The sequence below is a fragment of the Triturus cristatus genome, chromosome 7 (assembly GCF_964204655.1).
Source record: "Triturus cristatus chromosome 7, aTriCri1.1, whole genome shotgun sequence".
NCBI classification, from domain to species: Eukaryota; Metazoa; Chordata; class Amphibia; order Caudata; family Salamandridae; genus Triturus; species Triturus cristatus.
Window position 1 is genome coordinate 1,647,157,171 of NC_140590.1, and position 20,020 is coordinate 1,647,177,190.

At 52.3% G+C, this 20,020-nt stretch overlaps 1 protein-coding gene across 2 annotated transcripts in view; it reads right to left on the minus strand.

Moving 5' to 3' along the window:
• COL20A1 (collagen type XX alpha 1 chain) overlaps window positions 1-20,020 on the minus strand; it is a 537,383-nt gene that overhangs the window by 202,882 nt on the left and 314,481 nt on the right. For both annotated transcript variants that reach the window (XM_085619699.1, XM_085619698.1), the window contains exon 26: window positions 11,142-11,284. In XM_085619699.1, coding sequence (XP_085475825.1) covers window positions 11,142-11,284 — 143 coding nt within the window. The remainder of the gene's footprint in view (window positions 1-11,141; window positions 11,285-20,020) is intronic.

Here is a 20,020-nt window from a genome sequence, read left to right on the forward strand (position 1 = left end):
GAACATAGTGGAACACATCTCGTGGGGTGGTCTGGGGTGCCGCCTCCCACCCTTCCTTAACCAAGCTGAGGGGACCTCGGACGGGGTGTCCATAGAGCAACTCAAACGGGCTGAATCCTAGGGACTTCTGGGGGACCTCTCGGTAAGCGAACAAGAGGCAGGGGAGCAGGACGTCCCACTTACGCCGGAGGGGCTCTTCTAGGCCGGTGATCATCCCTTTCAGGGTCCGGTTAAACCTCTCTACTAGGCCGTTCCCTTGGGGATGGTACGGGGTAGTGAATTTGTAGGACACTCCACATTGTTGCCACAGGGACGTCATGTACCTCGAGATAAAATTAGTGCCGCGATCGCTCACGACCTCGCGGGGGAACCCTACCCGGGAAAAGATCCCCATCAGGGCCCGGCCCACTACGGGGGCCGTGAAGGTGCGTAGGGGGATCGCCTCAGGGTATCGGGTGGCGTGATCCACCAGGACCAGGATGAAACGGTGACCTTGGGAGGTAGGGGGACCAGGGGCCCCACGATGTCGATCCCGACTCGTTCAAAGGGGGTACTGATGACCGGGAAGGGTTGGAGGGGAGCCTTGCGCTTCCCCCCACTCTTCCCGCTAGCTTGGCACGTGGGACAGGACTTGCAGTGGGCTTCTACGGCTGCTCTCATCTTAGGCCAGTAAAAATGGGTCACGAGACGGCTGTAAGTCTTGTCTTGACCCAGGTGGCCGGCAAGGGGGACGTCGTGGGCTAAGCCCAGGAGGAAGTCTCGGAAGCGGAGGGGTACCACCAGCACCCGTCCGGATCCCAGCTCCACCGACTTCTGCTCACTATACAAAATGCTATTTTCCCAATAAATTCGGTGCGTGCCAGTTTGGTCACCTGCGGCTTGGCCCTCGGCCTGGCGCCGCAGTCCTACCAGGGAAGGACAGGTGGCTTGCTCCCGGCAAAACTCCTCCCGGGTGGGCCCACCCTCGTGGCGCCATTGGGCCAACTCGGGTAGATCGCCTAACTCCGGGACCGGGGCGGTGTCGGACAGGGAGGGCTCTTCGCTGGCGACGGGCCCCTCCGATGGGGGGACGGGAGGACCCTCGGGGGTTACTGCTCTGACTTCTTCGGTCGGGGCGTCTTCGACTTCTCCCAGGGGGGTGAGTCGGGCTGACATAGATCGGGTGGTGGCCACACCCACTCGGGGAGCCCCATCATCTCTAGGTGGGCCTTGCGTTCGACGTGCTTCCAGGGCGAACTCTCCAGGTCGTTCCCTAGGAGGCAGTCGACCGGCTGGGAGGTTCTTACGGCAACCCTCAGTTTACCTACTACTCCACCCCACTCAAACGGCACCAGAGCTACCTGACACATACTCTCTCTATTATCTGCGGAAATGACTGGGCAAAAGACGTTGGGGAGGATCTGCTCCTCGGGGACTAAGTGCCTGAGGACACCGGTGATGCTGGCCCCGGTGTCCCGCAGGGCCTCTGTTTGGTGGCCATTGATCTTAACGAGCTGCCCGTATTTCTTCGTGTTGGAGGGCAGGAGGCTACCAGGGACAATCTCCCTATCTCCCAGGGATACTAGGGCCATGGCTGCGGGTTCCCACTCCCCGGTTTCCTCAACCTCCTCCCCCAGAGCTACGTTGGCTATCTGTCTTGCAGGGGTGTTTTGGGTGGCCATGGGGCACTCTGGGTCATTGGCGTAGTGCCCGGGCTTCTGGCAACGGAAGCAAGTGACGGTTACCCTGTGTCCCCGTCTCCCGGGTGGTCCGGATACTGGTGGGGGGGGCGCTGGGAAAGGTGGAGATTGGGTCTTCGGAGGGCTAGGCTGGGACTCTCTCTGGCCTCCCTGGTTCCCCCCTCCTCTCTGGCGGGGTGGTCTCTGACTGGCTCGGGGGTATTCTCCTACCATGCCCCGGGTGACCCGGGTGTTGGTCCAGTGGTCTGCTTCCACCGCCAGCTTCCTGGGATCGGTGAGTTTGCTGTCGAGCAGATGCTGGCGTAGTTCCACAAAGCAGTTCGCAGCCAGGTGTTCCCACAATAGGAGGTCGGTGAGCTCCTCAAGAGTGGTGACTTTGCTGCCCTTGACCCACCCATCGAAGGCCCGACTAAAAAAGTTTACATATTCTACCCAGGTGGTGCCCGGGATTTTCCTGCAGTCCCGGAATCGCTGACGGTACATCTCGGGGGTGAGACCGTACCTTGTGAGTAGAGCCTCTTTCATGTGGCTGTAGGAGGTCTGCAGAGAGAGGGGTAGGTCGAGCAGGGTGTCTCTTCCTTCGCTCAGAAACCGTTCCCACAACCCTGCCCCCCAGTCCTTCTGCGGGACCCGATGGGAGGTCATGGCGACCTCGTAGGCCCTGAACCATTGCTGAATGTCATCGTTTTTATAATATTCCTTGACCACATCCTTGGGTATGTGGACCTTCTGCTCCGCTGGGGAGGTCGCCTCTCGGTTTCCCGGGGCCCTCCCTTCCTCACTTCTGGCCTTGAGTTCGATTTCCTTCAAGCTGCGTTCGGGCTCCAGTTGGAGCTTCCTTCCTTCGTGTTCTCGTTGGAGCTTCTTCTCTTCTAGCTCGCCTTGCACGTGCATTTGCTCTACTGCTAGCTTTTTCTCTGCTAACTTTAATTCGCCTTCGATTTTGAGTTTCGCTAACTCGAGTTCGTGATTGCGGCTTCTCTCTCTGTCCGCGAGTTCCTCCGGGGATAGGCCCCCGTCTGGTACGACGCTTCGCACCTGATTGTTGCTGCTTTCGCCTTGGGGAGGTTCGGCCTCGTCGGGGCGCTCCCCCGTGTTTTCCGGGCGGGAGGCCCCGGTATCCACCCAGGCTTTCAGTGCTTTCTGCAAATCTTCCTTGGTGTTGAGACCGGTGGTAGCGATTCTAAGTTCTTTGCAGAATTGCTTTAGTTCTTTGTGTGTGTATTCTTCTAGTTGTTCCACCTGGAACACCCTGTTGGCGTTGATTTCTGCGGGGATCACGGTGTTTCCTTCTGCCATCTTTGTTGGTAGTGCGTCCGTCGTTCACAGTACGATCTCTCGGTGATGGGCCCGAATCCCACCGCTGCCACCAATGTTAGACGGCGACCTCAGAGGAGCCCGGGAAGGGAGTCCTGACTACCCTGAGACCCACCCCCAAGTATCGTAGCCGGGCACTGGCGGGGGACTCCTCAGGAGGAGAAGTCTCGTAACGAGGATCGTACTTCGGGCACCACACGACACAGAAACAACACACCGTGCGTTCTCAGGAACCAATCTTTATCAAATAGGTTAGCACTGCAAATATGTACAAGGAGAGCGCGGGCTCAATGAGTCTCGGAAGGGATAGGGGGTAGCGGGACAGTCTTTGGCACAAAAGTTCAAGGTAAGGATGTACCCGGCGCACAGCTCACAATCCTCGAGCTGGGGGGTAGGCTGGTTGTCGTGGGGTCCGGCGGGACCAGTGGAGTCTGTGGAAGCCGCGAGTCACTCAGCGGGCTCAGGTACAAGTTCGGAGGTCTTACGATCTGCAGGGAGCCGCGAGTCACTCAGCAGGGCTCAGGTACAAGTTCGGAGGTCTTACGATCTGCAGGGAGCCGCGAGTCACTCAGCAGGGCTCAGGTACAAGTTCGGAGGTCTTATGATCTTCGGGGAGCCGCGAGTCACTCAGCAGGGCTCAGGTACAAGTTCGGAGGTCTTACGATCTTCGGGGAGCCGCGAGTCACTCAGCAGGGCTCAGGTAGTTCTAAGTTCCAGGAGCCGCGACCGCGTCAGCAGGCTCTCGTTGTTCCAGCGTCGAATCTGCCGGACAGTCCCAGAGCACCCCTTGTTATAGGTCGACCCCTCTTTGATGTCCGGAGTCTGTCCAGGCAGGGGTCTTGTCACCTGGGGGTCGCTTGTCGGGGTTTTCCTGCCATTGTCTTGTGATCTTTTCATGGCCGGGTCGGGAGGAGTCCCAGACACCCAGCAGGCATGGAGCCAGCCTTCAGGAAGGCCGGAGGGCCGATCGAAACCCATCGTCCCAGGGGAGTTCAGAGGTGCGATAGAAACTGCTCCTCCCTCTCTCACCCCTGGAAGCGTGATGTCCTCCAGCCGGAGTGGCGCCTCTAGGCCCGGGTCACGCTGGGGCCGGGCGGCCATCTTGGTGCATGAAGTGGGCACGCGGGCCCGGGGTGGCCGAAAGGAGAGAGGCCATGGACGAGGATGTCCGGGTCGAGTGCGTGTGTTCTGGTGGAGAGGCTTGGTGAGGCCGGGGGATTGGGGCTGCTGGCACCAGGTTAGGTGGTGTGGGGACCAGTAGAGCCATGTTATGAGGCCGGGTCCAACACTCTACCTGACCATTACTTCAATCTCACCACTACACAGGCTTCACCTATACTTTAATCTTACAATTTGTTCGACCTGACCAGTCTTTTTACCTGGCCATTGTTTCGATCTTACCTTAACTAGTCATGGCAATGCTTCAACCTGACTGTAAAGGCTCGGGCCCTAGGCCCCCATGCACATATAATAATCACACAGACACAGGGAGTTAGTATCTGGAACTGGCCCAGGACACGTGCGCTCGGACCCTTTTATTGACAGGGTCACATGCTCTGTGACACTTATGATGGATGGGTGCGGGGTGACGGTGTAAGCTAGCCCTCATGGAGTGGCTGGTACAAGCATACAATTAGCAACACTAGAACAGTGACCAGCCGGTCATTACAACCCGCCCAAACTTTATTGAAAATGGAACAACAAGTCCAACCTGTGGGAGAGACCAAAACAATAAAACAAAACTTCACAGAGTCCTTTAGGCTGATTTCCAGCCAGGATGAGTGCACAGGTGCAGCTGGGAGCACCAGGCATCACAGCACACTTCTGTCGTTTTAACCAGACTGCTCTGGGCATGAATGGCAGTGTAGATGAACTCTGGATTTCTCGCTCACCAATTCGAATGGTCACAGTTCACCAGGGCACTATGGATCCTGCCCCACATGGACTCAATGCGTGGGAGTCTATATACAATGTCTGCATACACTGTTTGCTGTAAGGGTGCATGTGGAGCAATAGTAAAGTCTGTGGATGATACATTTTCAAAAGATGTCCTGGCTCCATGAACGGCAAGCCTCCTAAAATGGATGAGATCCTGGTTACTATTGACAAGCGCTTTCAACTGCCTGACGGTGGAGCAAATTCCAACATCCTTCTCTCACCAAGATTCCCCTCTCACACCAGGATTCCCCTCTCACGGGCGTCCCCTGAGGTCCTCTTCACCAGTCTTCCCCGGGGCTGTGTGGACTACGCCGTGTCGCTCCAACGCCGTACTATAGGCCCATGGAGGAATTGCTACGAGTCCCACCTTCAAGTCACTTGCTCCGCCTCAAGGGTAATTGTTTCCAGATTGTGTTACTCCTGCCATCCAGACTCTGGGGCACCGGCATTGACAGGATTGTCTTTGGGGTAACCAGATTCCGACAAGAGATCTTCGTGCTTCCTGGACCCTGCGGGAGGGCTGCTGCAAACGCATCTCTCACTGGTAATCCCTGAGGCCCTTGCCCGCTGGTTTGCCACAGGCCGGTGTGGATTGCTCAGATCCTATTTAGGCCCCATGACAGAGGTCACTCAGGATGTCTGAACAGGACCATAACCCAGTCTCATGTGCAACTCCAAAGGTGGATGTTACAAATGGCCCAGCTTGCTCTCTTCCGCAGGCTTCCAGTTCGCTTGGTCTCGCCAAGGGTTTCTAGGCAGCCAGCCTCTCATGGTGTCAAAGACATCTCACTGACCTCTGGGTGTTTCATAGGTACAGTGCTTCACTCTAGATATCGAAAACTCCCGAGAAGTTCTTGGAGATGCACTTGATTGCGATGACACTCACAGTCATATTCTGTACTTTGCGGTGTGCCAGATATCCATTACATACCCTTCTCTTCTTCTTTACTTCTTCCTCTTGATTTAGACTTGTAGCATCGTGCCACTTCTCCACTTTCATCTTCATCCTCTTCATGATGCGGACCGGTGCCATCTTGTCTTACTTTTCTTTCTTTTGACCAGGCCTCTCCATGTGACATGCACTTCACATGGGTCTCCTTGACTATGTCCTCCCACTAGGACTGAGCCTTTTCATCGTCCTCTGACCACACCTCTCATCCTGACCTTCTTTCCATGACCTTTCACAGGCCTTCTTCCTTTGACCTCTCACAGGACTTTTTCCTTTGACCTCTCACAAGTCTTTTTCCTCTGACCTCTCAGAGGTCTTCGTCCTTCGACCTCTCACAGGCCTTCTTCCTTGGCCCTCCAACAGGTCTTCTTCCTTCGACCTCTCACAGATCTTCTGCTTCGCGATACACTCCTTGCGCCTCAAGGCTACATCGATGTTGCACTCTCTTCTGCCTCCACTCAGGTTTCACCGGGTTTGTCACACCCTGTGACAGCACTGTCCCTCTTCCTCGCAGGGCTCTCACTCCCGGGCTCATACCTGTACCGTCAGTTCCTCTGACGCGGTCTTCGGCACACTGCTGACTTTTTGCACCTTCTGTCCTTCACTTGAGGATGCTTCTTCTGCTCGCGCCTTGCTCACCCAGTTCCACCCCTTGTGGTGGCGTCCTTCTGCCATTGTGGGTGCAGTCAACACTTTCCTCCTAAACGCAGTGGCGGTATATGACTGCAGAGGGCACTCACTGCCCACCTTCTTCTCCTGAATGCATTTCACTGGTCTGAGGCCTCTTTTCTCCGGCAAACACTCTTCCAGCCTTCTCCGGGTCAATCACTCTGTTTCTGTACCTGCTGGGATTCACATCCCTTCCCTTGTCAAACTGCCTGGCCATCCTCTTGGCTAAACACTGCTGTGGTGCCATGGGTCACTTCACCGTCTTTTCTCTGCCCAAGACTACGGCCTGTACCCCTGGGGTGCTTCTTGTTCCTGGCCAGGACAGCCTCAAACTACTTGGGTTCCTCTTCAGTGGTGGCACATAATTCCTTGTTCGTTCAAATGTTTCTGCTCCTTAGCGCTGCTACCAGCTTCATCTCTGTACCAGGTAGCCCTCCAAACACTGCAGCCTCACTCTTCCCCAGGGATACCTTACTGCATGCAGTGACCACCTGTGGCCACTAGGCATCACTGCATCGTTTTCGTATGCCCCAGCTTCTCTGTGCTCTGAGGTCCTTGCAGGATATTCACTAATGGGTGGGGTGTCACCCTCCCTACAAACATGGCCTGGTGACATGGTCTCAACTGGGCTGCCCCTTCACTTTATGCAGAGGCACACCCCCACTCGCCAACTGTGGGCTGCAGCCATCTTTCCTGTACTGCAGCCTCTTTCTTAGTGCACCATTACTTTTTTTTTCTTCTGGCGGCTGCGGTGCCTCACACGACCCCTAGGTTTTGCTGCCACCGCTTCTTCCATGCGGCCTGCAGGCCATACTTCGCAGAATTTTGTCATGCTGCCCAAGGCACTACCTCCTTGCACTGCCAGTCTCGTGAGGCTAGAGACCCCAGATGCTGCCCCTTATATGCAGTACTGTCCTCTACGAGGTCATCGAACCGAGCAGACAGACACACGCTGTTCTGCTATGAGGCGGTCGAGGTGCAGGCCAACATAGACTTACGATCGAGTAAGACCTCCCCGCCGGATGCAAGCGAGCCTAATTATCAGGGAGATGGAGCAGCCGCCCCTGGTATCAAACTGAACCATCGTGTTCCAGGATATAACTAAAAAGCCTGCACTTACTGTACGCAGATACGCCCTCTGGAGTACGCGCCAGGGCTGCACATACTCCGTGCTTTCCTTTTTTGTATCGGTTAAGAAACCTTCCTGTTGTGCTAATCAGAACTTTGCCAGTCTACCTCTACCCTCACATGGGTGCCCAGCTGGGTCCCATGTGAGTATTGTTTTCTTCACTAAACTCAGGGTGGCACACCTTTCACACAAGGCTGCGCATAACAATCCTTCAGGTGTCCCAAAACTCTTAGGTCCTGAAGAGACCCTACATTGCACAAAGGGTCGAAACACCGTCGGCTGTTTACAAAAGTGTGGTTAACATATTGTATATCTTCCAATGGTCGTTTTTATGATACATAGGAAACCTTGTACATATGTCACAAACTTTTCACCACTGTGTTAGGTTCCAATTTTTCACTGGGACACAACTCACTACTGTTAGATCATTGTGTAGATACCATGTGTGTATTTTTGATTCAAAAAATTGTATAAATACCTGTTTTTGAAATACAAAGCTACGGTGTGTTCGGCCTTCTCTCTTTTTGACATCACATTAACCCGGTTCATTGCCATTGTGCATTAGTATATCAAAATTACGTTGCCACTAGTTCACAGGAGCCACTGTTTTGCTAATAATTTAAGTACCCTGGTTCCTTGTGAGTAGGGTTCCCTTGTCCATTGTTCTCGGCACTGTCCTCTTCAGCGGCCCGACCTGCTCACTCCAGGCACGTCGGCAGCCAGGGAAGGCTGCAGTGCATCACTCCTGTATATTTTCCTATACGCCCGGCAGCCTTCTTACTCCTTCTCGTTGAAGGCTGCCTGGGCTGGCATCTCATGTGTAATGGCAGGATTGTAACAATAGAAAACGCATTGCCTTGGAATAACTATCAACCAGTGAGCCACATTCAACCACACTGGTTGATAGTTATTCCAAGGGAACACGTTTTCTATTGTTACTATAATAATAATAATAATGGCAGGATTGCAGCTTCCCTCATGCTGAGGGGCCTCATCTCTCACTGGCACTGGAAGAGCCATGCCTTTGCTTCGCTGGCGGCGTTACCGTCAACGGTTGAGTGCCGGGCCTCTCCATAGCAGCCTCCAGGTTCTACTGGTCAACTCGCACTCATGCACGCGCGGCTTTTCTCACTCCGTTCAGCCTGTTGCTTCTTTTCTCCACGGTGTGCGCCAGTTGACCGGCACTTTTCCGGTCATGCTTGCCTCAGTGACTCGGGCCGCTGCGGCTTTCCTTATGCTGCAGGCCTCTTCGTGTTTTGCTGGCACAGTCTTTACCTGAACCACATGCCGCTCCCTGTGTGCCTCGAGTCCACCCCCACGGGCGCTTGCTACTCACGGCAGATGCTTGTGGCTTGCACTTCTACCTTGCAGCCACTCTTTCTTCGCTGTTGAGTGCCTCCTCACGCCGCTCCTCACTCTTGCGTGCACCTCACTCGCAGATGGCACTTCGGATGCGGGGTGGACTCCCAATCAGCTCTTGCATCAGACCTGGCACTCCACACCTTCCTTCGCCGGCGGCCCGCCACAGCTCCGCACCTCCTTTACCCTGCGGGCTGACCTCAGGGCCTGCCGGCAATCACGCGCTGCTTATGACCGCAGGCAGGGAGTGCCCTCACCACGGGATACACTCCCCCTCTCCCCACACCAAGGCGGCTGCACACGTGGGTCCACCCACTCCCCGCCAATGAAAAGGGTCAGGCCGTAGGCCCCCATGCACATATAATAATCGCACAGACACAGGGAGTTAGTATCTGGAACTGGCCCACGACACGTGCGCCCGGCCCCTTTTATTGACAGGGTCACATGTCCTGTGACGTTTGTGATGGATGGGTGTGGGGTGATGGTGTAAGCTAGCCCTCAGGGAGTGGCTGGTGCAAGCATACAGTTAGCAGCACTAGAACAGTGACTAGCCGGACACTACACTGACCATTGCTTTGACGTGAGCCTTATTTCAAACTGGCCATTGACTTAATCTTATGACTGGATAACTACTTCGACCTGAGCATTGCTTTGAACTTACTTTAACAGGTCATTGACAAAGTTTCGACCGGACAATTGCTTTAACCTTTGCTTAACTAGTCATTTCCAATGCCTCGACCTGACCCCTGGTTTTATCTTACCATTTCTTTTGCAAGGGACTTCTGCCCAGCCTGTCTAGGATTGCCCTGGAATACTACATCTGCCCAGCTGAAGTCGAGGAGGGCATGGGTACATATTCTTAGGTGCAGAAAGAAATATACAACTTCTTATGTGTAGGAATCTTTCAAGTTACAAAAATAATCATTTAAAATAATTGCATTTCCGAAAAATCGACTGCATTTCTGTTCAAAAGCAACGAGAAGTGACACGAGACTGCCATCTAGTGGTGAGCAATATAAAAAAACGAAGCAACATTTGGTATATCCTTAATTATCGCGTCGTAGGGGGAGAGAGCACCGGTATTTATCTAATACTGTGCTGGTTCAAGAAATTCTACTGGCGTTGCTCCCCAACACTCGCTGTATTAGCATTTAGCGTTCTTGGGGCTCAGGAGGCCCAGCATTGCAACAGGGGATTGAGCAATAAATAACGTGTAATATTTTTCTGCAGTTTTATTGTAGCCCGAACTCCACCTGAAGGTATTGGAGTTCATTACATGAGCACCAGCTACATAACAAAAGGACACATCGAATTTTGTTTTTAGGCACGGGGAGATTTAGTGATTTGCCCAGAATCACAAGAAGATGAGCCGACGCAGGGACTGAAAACATGGGGGCAGATTTATGAGGCCCTTGCGCCTCATTTACGCCGCCGTTGCGTCACTTTTGTGACGCAGCGGCGGCGCAAATCCTGCGCCATGCTGCGGGGTATTTACAATGTGACGCATCTGGGAGATGCGTCACGCTGTAAAGCCCTGCGCCAGCAGTAGGCGTACCTGTGCAGGGGGGGGGCGTTCCATCGCAGGAACGCCTCCTAAAAGTGGCTGAGTGAAATCTACAAGATTTCACTCAGTCACTTTTGAGCCCATGCTGCGTCAAAACCCTGCGCCTGCTTGAAGCAGGCGTAAGGATTGACGCAGCATTGTGAAAATAGGTCCCCCTAAAGCATTGCTGGAGCTGCGTCGCGCTTGCAACGCAACTCCAGCAATGCGCCACTTTTACGGCACAGATGCGTCACGCATCTGTGCCGTTTTTGCCCCATGGTGCGCCGCATTGTAAATGCGGCGCATCCATGGCGGCGGAGCTGTGGCGCACAATTACTGGCGCATCCCTGCTGATATGCAGGGATGCGCCAGTTATTATAAATCTGCCCCATGTTTTCCCAAATCTCAAGTCGGCGGATGTGGCCGTTACGCCACACCCTCTCCCCTGAATTGCCTCACCCGACTCGTTACTGACATCTCGACCGCAAGAAACGCTGGCACGACTTCCTTAAGTGAAAAAATGATTCAACCCTTAGCCAAAAGGTAGTGAACACTTACGGTCAAAGACGAGTCCGACAAGTGGCTGGAAGTCCTCGTCCTCAACCTGCCAAACGGCAAAGGGCTCCGCACCGGTGTCCGGAAGGAGACGCAGAAGAACGCTGATGGTGTGCTCCTGTGGAAGCCCGTCCGGGTGCACCTCCCTGCCGGACAAACACAGCCCGTTAACGGAGAGTAAACGTGGATAGGGAAAGGGAGGGAGGTAGGAGTATGTTAAAACAGGGAATACAAAGAAAGAAACATGACGGACGGAGAAAAGAAGACAGGGCGATGGAGAGAAAGAGGGAAAGAGAAAAGGGAGGGTAGGCAGAAAGAAAAATATAGCGAAAGATAAAGAAGGAAGTGGAAAGGAAAATGGGATGTGGGAAAGGCGAGCAGAAGAAGGAAATGGGAACCGAGAGAAAGAATAAGGAAAAGGGAGATTGGTAAAAACGAGAGAACACAGGGCGAGGATAGAAACAAAAGGGATAGTAAGAAAGAAACAACAAGGTCAGGGGAAAATGAGGAAAGAAAAAAAATACGAGAAACGGTATATAGAGTAAGATGCGCAGAAAGCGATGGGGGAGAGCAGAAGGTGGGAGAAAATAATTGATAAAAGGGCAAGGTAGAAGGGAAAAAATTAGAGCAAGGGAAGTAGAGAGTATCAAAAAGAGCAGATACTAACAGGAAAGAAGATTGAACAAACCAAGGGGGAGAAAGAGTAGTGAGTGAAAGAAGGAGAGAGACGTAGAGTTGATTTTCTTTTGAAAGAAGTTCAGCTGAGTGAAGAACAAGGAAGAAAGTTACTTGCACAGGGCGCCTGGTGAGGCCTGGTTGAAGCAGTAGGTAGGAAGGCACATCTTTCATACCTTTCACCAGCTCCCTCTGTGTTTTTCACTTTTCAAGGAAAGCAGGGGATGCAGTTGGCACTCAGAGCCCCATTATGCCCACACTCCTCACTCTTATCGCTTCCTTTCAAGCAACCTCAAGCTCTCGTCCTCTTTTCCATCCAGGTGCCTCTCCTTGGACGAACTTATCTCATTTCAGACTCCAAGGTAAATATTTGTAGATAGTGGACTTGGCGCGATGGTCTGCACATAACACCATCAATGTAATACATCATGAGGGAGGATGCAATGCAAAGAACACGGAGACTTACTTGAGGTATCTAACCAATTGCATTTACTGTTTGTGGGACTTGGCCCTTTTTGGCTAAAGTTCCCTAAACTTTTTGCTTTTCCCCTAGACCTTTTTTCTGACCTGTGTTGCCAACTTAGATGCTTTGGACATTTTGCCACTGCTAAATAGTGTCAAAGTGCAAGTGCCCCCTGTGAAAAGTGTAATGGAGATTGGCTGTCCATTATGCGCACAGTTTCCTAAACTGCCATGTTGCTCTGGTAAGTGTACACACTTACCAGACCCTGCCCTTCCCTTTCCATACACATCAGGCATCCCTATGGTATGTCTAGGGTACCCCCTGGACAGGGTGCAGTGCATGTGAAAGGTGGGACATGTACCAAGGTGTGTACCATGTCCTGGCAGTGAAATAATCTCCATTACGTTTTCACTGCTGAAAGCCCAACTTGCCCATTAGAATAGAATGGAAAGGCTGTGTAATATGTTTGCCAGCCTATCTTCCCAAAGGCTTATGATGGAAGGGTGAAGTTTAGTATGCCTGAACTTGCCCTGCAATAACACATCTTTTTATAAAGGTGGTTTCTGTATTATGTGTTTGTAAGCCACTCTTTCAGAAGTGGCTGGGGTTTTGTGCTTTAAACATTTCTGTGTGCCTCAGCCTGGTTGTGGATTGACTGCCTGGATTTGAAAGCAATAGGATCTGGGGAATGTCTTGAGCCAGGGGAGGAGGTGAGACAGCACGGGCAGACCTGCATCTGGAGTGTGTAGGGGGAGGAGTAGGCCTAGAGGTGAAGAGGCCTGGGCTGGTGCTATAAAACAATTGTTCTATCTCCTGCTGAGTGATTGAGAATCCAGACCCCCACTAATCAAAGGAAGAAGGTGTCACTGGTAGGGAGGCACCCAGAACTGGTTTGAGCAGGGGTCAGCGCCCCCTGTAACACAAAGACTTCAAAGCTATTGAGGGGTATAACTATGTGAGCTGAAGACCCTGAACTTTGGAGAATGGCTTGATCAAGTGTGAACAAGACTGGAGCTACTTTGTGGATCAAGAAGAACCTTTGCCAAGGAAGAAGCAACTGAAGAGACTGTTGGATAGGACTGCTCTTGCTGTGTGATCTGGGGCTGGCCTGCAGTTTGCTGTTTCAACTAAGGAAAGCCTGTTCGACTTTGCTGTGTGCTGTGTCCCCCTGCTTGAAGGACTTTGCTGTGTGCTGTGTCCTGAAGTAACTATCCCCAAGGGCCTGATGTGAGCTGGCTCCCTGTTTGGAAACACAGGAACACAAAAGTTTCAAGAGAAGACTCTCAGATACGCTGTTGGTGCGTGTGTTCTGTCTATCCTGAGACCTTCGCAAGTCGTGCCCTGTGATCTTGGGCACCGGGAGTTCCAAACGAGACTCAGAGACGCGGTGTGCGTGAGCTCTGTCTAGCCTGACTCCTTCAAGAGGATCGTCCTGTGAACGTGTGTACCGGGGAGCCAAGTAAGTCTCAGTGACGCAGTGTGCGTGTGCTTGGGGGCAGCCAGAGACTTTCGTGTGGATTGGCCCGTGATCGTGTACATCAGAAGAGCAAGTGTGTCTCAGCGACGCTGTGTAAATGTGTGCTGTTTGCAGCCAGAGACGCTCGCTGGAAGTGCCCTGTGATCGAGGGCACCGGAAGATAAAGTGTGTCTCAGCTGCGCTGTGTGCGTGTGCCTTCTACTGCCTGAGACTTGCGCAAGAGGTGCCCTGTGATCAGGGGCACCGGAAGATAAACTGTGTTTCAGTGATGCTGTGTGCGTGTACCTTCTATGGGCTGAGACATGCGCAAGTGGTGCCCTGTGATCGTGGGTACCAGAAGATCAAGTGTGTGTCAGCTACGCTGCCTGTGTGTGCCGTGCGCAGCCTGAGACCCTCGTGAGGAGTTGTCTGGTTATCGTTTACCCGGAGTTCCTGTGAGTCTCATTGACTCTGAGTGTGGATGTAGTGTGCAGCCTGGGATCTTCCCATTGCCCGGAAATTCAGAGAAATTGCATCGGAGGCCCAAGTCGCTGGACGAGGAGAGTGGGTTCGCACCCCCCAGGTAATGTGTCGACTCCTGGGGTGGGGTGTGGGCTCGAAGGGAGACGCTCTCGGCCTCTCTCTCTGTCCTGCAGTGCAAGCCTCTGCTTTGGCTCGGATTGAGGCCTGTGTGCCAAGGGAAGGGCAGCACCGGGCCTGAGTGTGAAGCTGCATTTACTGTGTTCTATCTTTCCCGTGTGTGGGGGGGCAACTGTGGCCGGAGACTAACCCCACGCCAGCATGAGTGACGGAGAGACCACCGGAGAGACCACCAGAGGCACTGTGAACGGTACCGGAGTAACTTACATAGTGCATTACTTCTGCATACCGGAATATCTGATGGTTGTATAACGCATTGCTTTATTCCTGCACAACGGACTGCCTGTTTTGTCATATTGCCCATTGCATTAGTTTGCCTAACGAACTGCCTGATAGGTGTGTTACGCATTGCACTAGGTTTGCATAACGAACTTCCTGATAGATGAGTTACGCCTTGTCTTAGTCCTGCATCCCGATCTGCCGGATTGTCGTATTACACATTGCATTAGTGTTGCATACCGAACTGCCGGATCTATGTGTTCCGCATTGCATTAGTTTCACATAACAAACTGCCTGATAACTGTATTACACGTTGCATTGCTTTTTTCTACCAGAGTACCTGAAAGTGGACCGTACGCATTGCATTACGCGGATATAGCAGTTTACCACGTTGTTGCTTCACGCATTGCATTACAGTGACAGTACAAATCGCCAGATAGCCGTATTACGATCTGCATTATTCTTATGTTGTGAAGCACCTGATCCTTGCATAACGAACTGCATATTACGACATTAGGATTACGTTGGATTGTTTAGTTTAGCTCAATAATAATAGGCCAGGGGGAGTATTACCCCGACGCACATGTTGGTCGCATCGTATATCTTTTTATAAACATATACTTGTTTTTCGATGAAACTCGTGTGGAGTCTATTGTGGTGTCATCATTGGATTGCTGTGAGTGTAATTGCAAATACTTTACACATTGGCCTTGAAGATAAGCCTGGCTGCTCGTGCCAAGCTACCAAGGGGGTGGAGTGGGGCGATCTCTAGAGGCGACCTGTCTTTTCCCTAACGTTGGGGCTCGCAGGTCCCTGTTTGGCCTACGGTACCTACCTCAGCCAATCAGGGATCCTGGAAATTCTAACACCGTTGCTTTGTGCCTGAGATGATATTGACCAATGAAGGCACCCAAGGTATTCCTGTTGGTCTGTTCATACAAGTAAATAATTGTGCAGACACACCCTTGGACTGCAGAAGTGTGGTGTCAGTCTGGGGGCCATAGAAATCCAGTCTTGAGTTGATGAGGCATGCACTGGGAGTTTGTCTATGCCTGTTTCCTGCTGCAGATTTTTCTAGTTCTACTAAATCCATAATCCAGAGTAACTTAGAATAGAATGCTGTATTTACTGCCTCCAGTAAATACAAGTATTTACCCAATTGCGGTGTTTACTGGTTGTGGTAAATAGAACATGCCCCATGTTTTTCATTTGGAAATGAGGCATAACGTGCAGAATCAGTATTTAACTCAACCCAATTCAACACGTTTTCTAATTTTTAAATGCCTTTTCCACTAATAAATTTCCACAAGTTTGGCCAGCCGAAAAATGTTGTGGGAAAACTGCAGGGGTGCAATACGGATCTCAGAAATTGAAATCCGAGTCCCACCAGAAACTCCTGCTTGCATAGACATTGGAATTTAACCCAAAGCTTTTAAGCTGGGCCTAACCGTCTGAATTGCCCATACTTAGGGCTGAGAACATGTCCCTGCCATGGCTTAGATACCTCCAGGTCAGTACAGGCACTTTTTCCAGGCCTGTTTTTTTATCTGTAACAACCTAATGCATTCTGGGATTTGTAGTGTTGTTATTCTTCCATTGAACTACTTAGACAAGGACACCTGACAGCAGTCATTTGTAGGTTTAAAGTAATGACCCGGGGAAAGGATGTCACTCTAGAAGAGCTCCTCCCATGAGTGTCTTCTTGGGTTTTTAAGGATATGAGAACAAGAAACGAATTCATCTTTTAAGATACATTTGGGCGGAGGCTCTTTTCCACCCCTTCCTTTCACCTGATTCAGCTGTTCGGATCCACCACAGTGAAAACCAGGCTTTCCCAGCAGCACTTCCTAGAACGGCGGGGCCGGCATCGGCCATGCCAAAAGTATGGCGGTCGAGCCGGCCCCCTCCGCTACAGCTGGGGGCGTGCCTATCACGCACCTGGTGACGCGGTGGGCGCGCCCCCTACCCCCATTGGCCTAGGTGCGACCCGGAAGTGATTGGAATCACTTCCGGGTCTCGACGATGGGCAGACGTCCGGCCAGTAGGTCTGGCCGGACCAGTAGGGTATAAAGGGCTGGGAAGCCCAGGAACTGGCCTCTTGGTTCCTGACTCCCCAGCTTGCCCCCCACGCCTCGCTAGTAGGCGGTAACCTTGTATTTTTCTTTATTTTCCAGGTGTTCATGAGCGGGATTCCAGGATCATGAAGGTCAAGCTTCAGGACCATCGCTGCGCATGCTGGTGAAGGAGACTGGTGTTAGAGGCTGCGGGGAGACTTCAGGAGCGGGACTCCGTGATCCGGAACATCGCTTGTCGCTTCTGTGGGCTACGGCGGTCAAGCTGCGGGGATCTACTGAGATCGAGCTGCGCATTGCCAGGAGGTCGCGATCGAGTGCAGCAGGTATCGGGAGGCAGTGGCGCGAGAGGCGCACCCCTCCGGCGGCTGCATTGTTTTAATTTTTATTTGCATCGGTAAGCGTGAACGCACGTGCTAGTTTTACCCCGAAGCTGTGTGGGCCGTCTCCCGCGCTAGAGCGCCGGGACTGATTGTGAGGAGAAACGAGTGTCCTGCGCGCAGTGTGTACGCGCGCATTGGGGGCAGACTAATTAAATTGTCACTGTTTGCACAGTCTAAAATATAGGCAATAGTATTGCCTTCTGTAAGGTTGGGAAATGTTTTAAACACGCTTTGTTGAAATTCAAACGCGAGCAAGGGCAAATTTGTATTGAGGGCACACAGGGCAGTATGGTTTAAGTTGAGACTCTGACAGTTAGATTGGCTGGTATTAACTAGCTAAGAGCTAAGAGCTCCATTGTCTCCATTGTGCTTCTGTATCTGCCGGTTTGAAGGGGGGGAGTGAGACAACGTTAAATAGGAAGTATTGAGTATCGTGCATGCCATACGTTTTGGTGATTTTGAGAAAGGTAGATTTTACTATAGGACTGTTTGCTGCTTTTAGCTTTAGCAGGGAACACACCATTACAAACTGCCAAAACATTAGCTGCATTTACGTAATTTTGTGGGGTATTTGACGTCCTCCTATCAAATGGCGGGGAAAGCTAAGAGGGGGGAGCAAGGCTCTCGTATGGAGAAGCTAATGGAAGAAATGATGAGGAAAGTGACCGAGATGGGCCAAGATCTTGCTAACCTCAGGGAGAAGGTGGAGGGGCAGGAGGGGCAGGGAGAGAGGCCTAGGCGCCCCAATGTGCCCCCTAAGGCTGCTTTTCCGCTAATCCCCAAACGAGTGAGAGCTAGGAATCGCGTGGGGAAGGGACTGAATCCACCCATTCCGCAGGCCCCTAGTGATACTGACCCTGCTTCACCTATCCCGGTCCCGGTGCCAGGTCCAGAGATCCCGTTGGCACCGGTCCCACCGACAGCACCCCTGGTAGCGCCGGTGCTGGAACCGCAGACCCCACCTCAGATTCCAGAGCTGCCAGTGGTCCCAGTGCCATTATTAGCTCCCCCTACACCGCCAGCTCCCCCTGTGGTCCCAGTGCCCCAGTCAGCACCCCTGGGGGGGCCAACACCCACTAGGGAAACTCCGCTTGGGGGGGGGGGGGGTTTACCTCAAGAGACAGTGTCGCATTTGGTGGCAATCTTGCCATGGTTGGGGAAGGCAGGCATCCTCGCTCCGGCGGTGGGGGTAAAGGAGTTGGGGACCGATGCTTTGGCGGAAGCGACGCAAATTGTGTCTCAGTTTAATGCGGGGCCCAAAGAACAAGTCAATGCTGGGCCGGTTGCTTCGTTACCTATCATTTCAGGGGGTGGTTCCGGCACTCTGGAGAACAAGGGGTTGCCAGCCCCCAGTGCGGCAGGGATTCCTCACGAGGCTCCAGGGTCTGCAACAACAGGTAAACTGCCAACATTACCAATGTCGGGCGTAGGAGAGTCCAGTTCTGAGCGGGAGTTTTTAGGCAGACATGTGACTATGGAGTTAAAGAACAGAATATGGGCAGGTGAATATATTAATAAGTTTTCATTATTGATCTGCGAGAGGGAGAGGGAGGAATCAAGGAAGTACAAAAAGTATATGCTTCCTAGGGAATGGGCAACTGAGATGTTGAAGTACAGGGTGGAAGAGAAACTACTGAACTGGATCAGATCCTTTTCCATATTCATGGCAGTCACAGCTGAGCGTTTTACTAATGTACAGGCACAGATGGCGTGTTATCAGAACAGGATAGTGTTGGCCCATGATAAATTTGCGGGCGGAGGATGGTTAGAGTATGACAGGAATTTCAGGATAGCAAAGGCATCCAACCCATCGTTGTCATGGGACCGAATTTACACAATATCTTGGTTGGATCTGTTTGAGGGCGAGGGGCATGGTAATATAAAGAGTCAGGCCCCGCAGGCAGCGCAGCCCTTTCAGCCCTTTCGGTCGCAGGGTAGTACAAGTTATACCACTGGTACAAGCGGCAATGGTGGGAGGAAAGGGACGTGCTGGGATTTCAAGAGACGGACCTGCACCAGACCACAGGGTCAGTGCAGATTCAAGCATGCGTGTTCCATTTGCGCCAACCCATCCCACCCTGAGTCCAAATGCCTCAAAAGATCGAAGGATAAGGGTAGGAAAAAGCAGGAGTGAGAGGGTATCCCTGCACAAAGCACGGTCCCCCATTGATGTGACGGCTCTGACTCCATGGCTCAACAAATACCCATGCCACCTTACGGCAAGAACTCTGTTAGAGGGTTTCAGGGACGGTTTTAGGATTCCAGCCCCTAACTATCCGGGATCCTCTGAGTGCCAGAACCAACTCTCAGCTCGGACTTATCCGGGTATTGTCTCCTCAAAGATTGCCAAGGAGTTGCGCCTGGGTAGGGTGGCGGGCCCTTTCGAGTCTGTGCCGGTTGAGAACTTTGTCTGCTCCCCGTTGGGTGTAGTCCCCAAGAAGGTAGAGGGGGAATTCAGACTAATACACAACTTGTCAGCACCCAAAGGTAATTCACTGAATGATGCAATTGATGATGAGTTCTGTAGCGTTAAATACGCGTCCTTTGACCAAGCGGTAGAGATCCTCAGGGGTTTGGGCCCTGGCACTCTGATGGCAAAATCTGACATAGAGTCGGCCTTTCGGTTACTCCCGGTACATCCGGATGATTATCACCTGCTTGGTTTTAAATTTCAAGGGAGTTTCTATATGGATATGTGTATGCCAATGGGCTGCTCTGTCTCATGCGCATATTTTGAAAAATTCAGTTCATTCCTGGAATGGGTTTTCAGACAAAAGACAGGGCACCGGTGGGTCATGCATTACCTAGATGACTTTCTTATCCTGGGGACACGGGGTTCTTCTGAATGTGGGTGGGCGCTGCAGGAAGTTTGCACGCTCATGCAGGTGTTGGGGGTTCCTTTGGCGCCAGGAAAGACAGTTGGGCCGGCATCTATGATAGAGTTCCTGGGCATT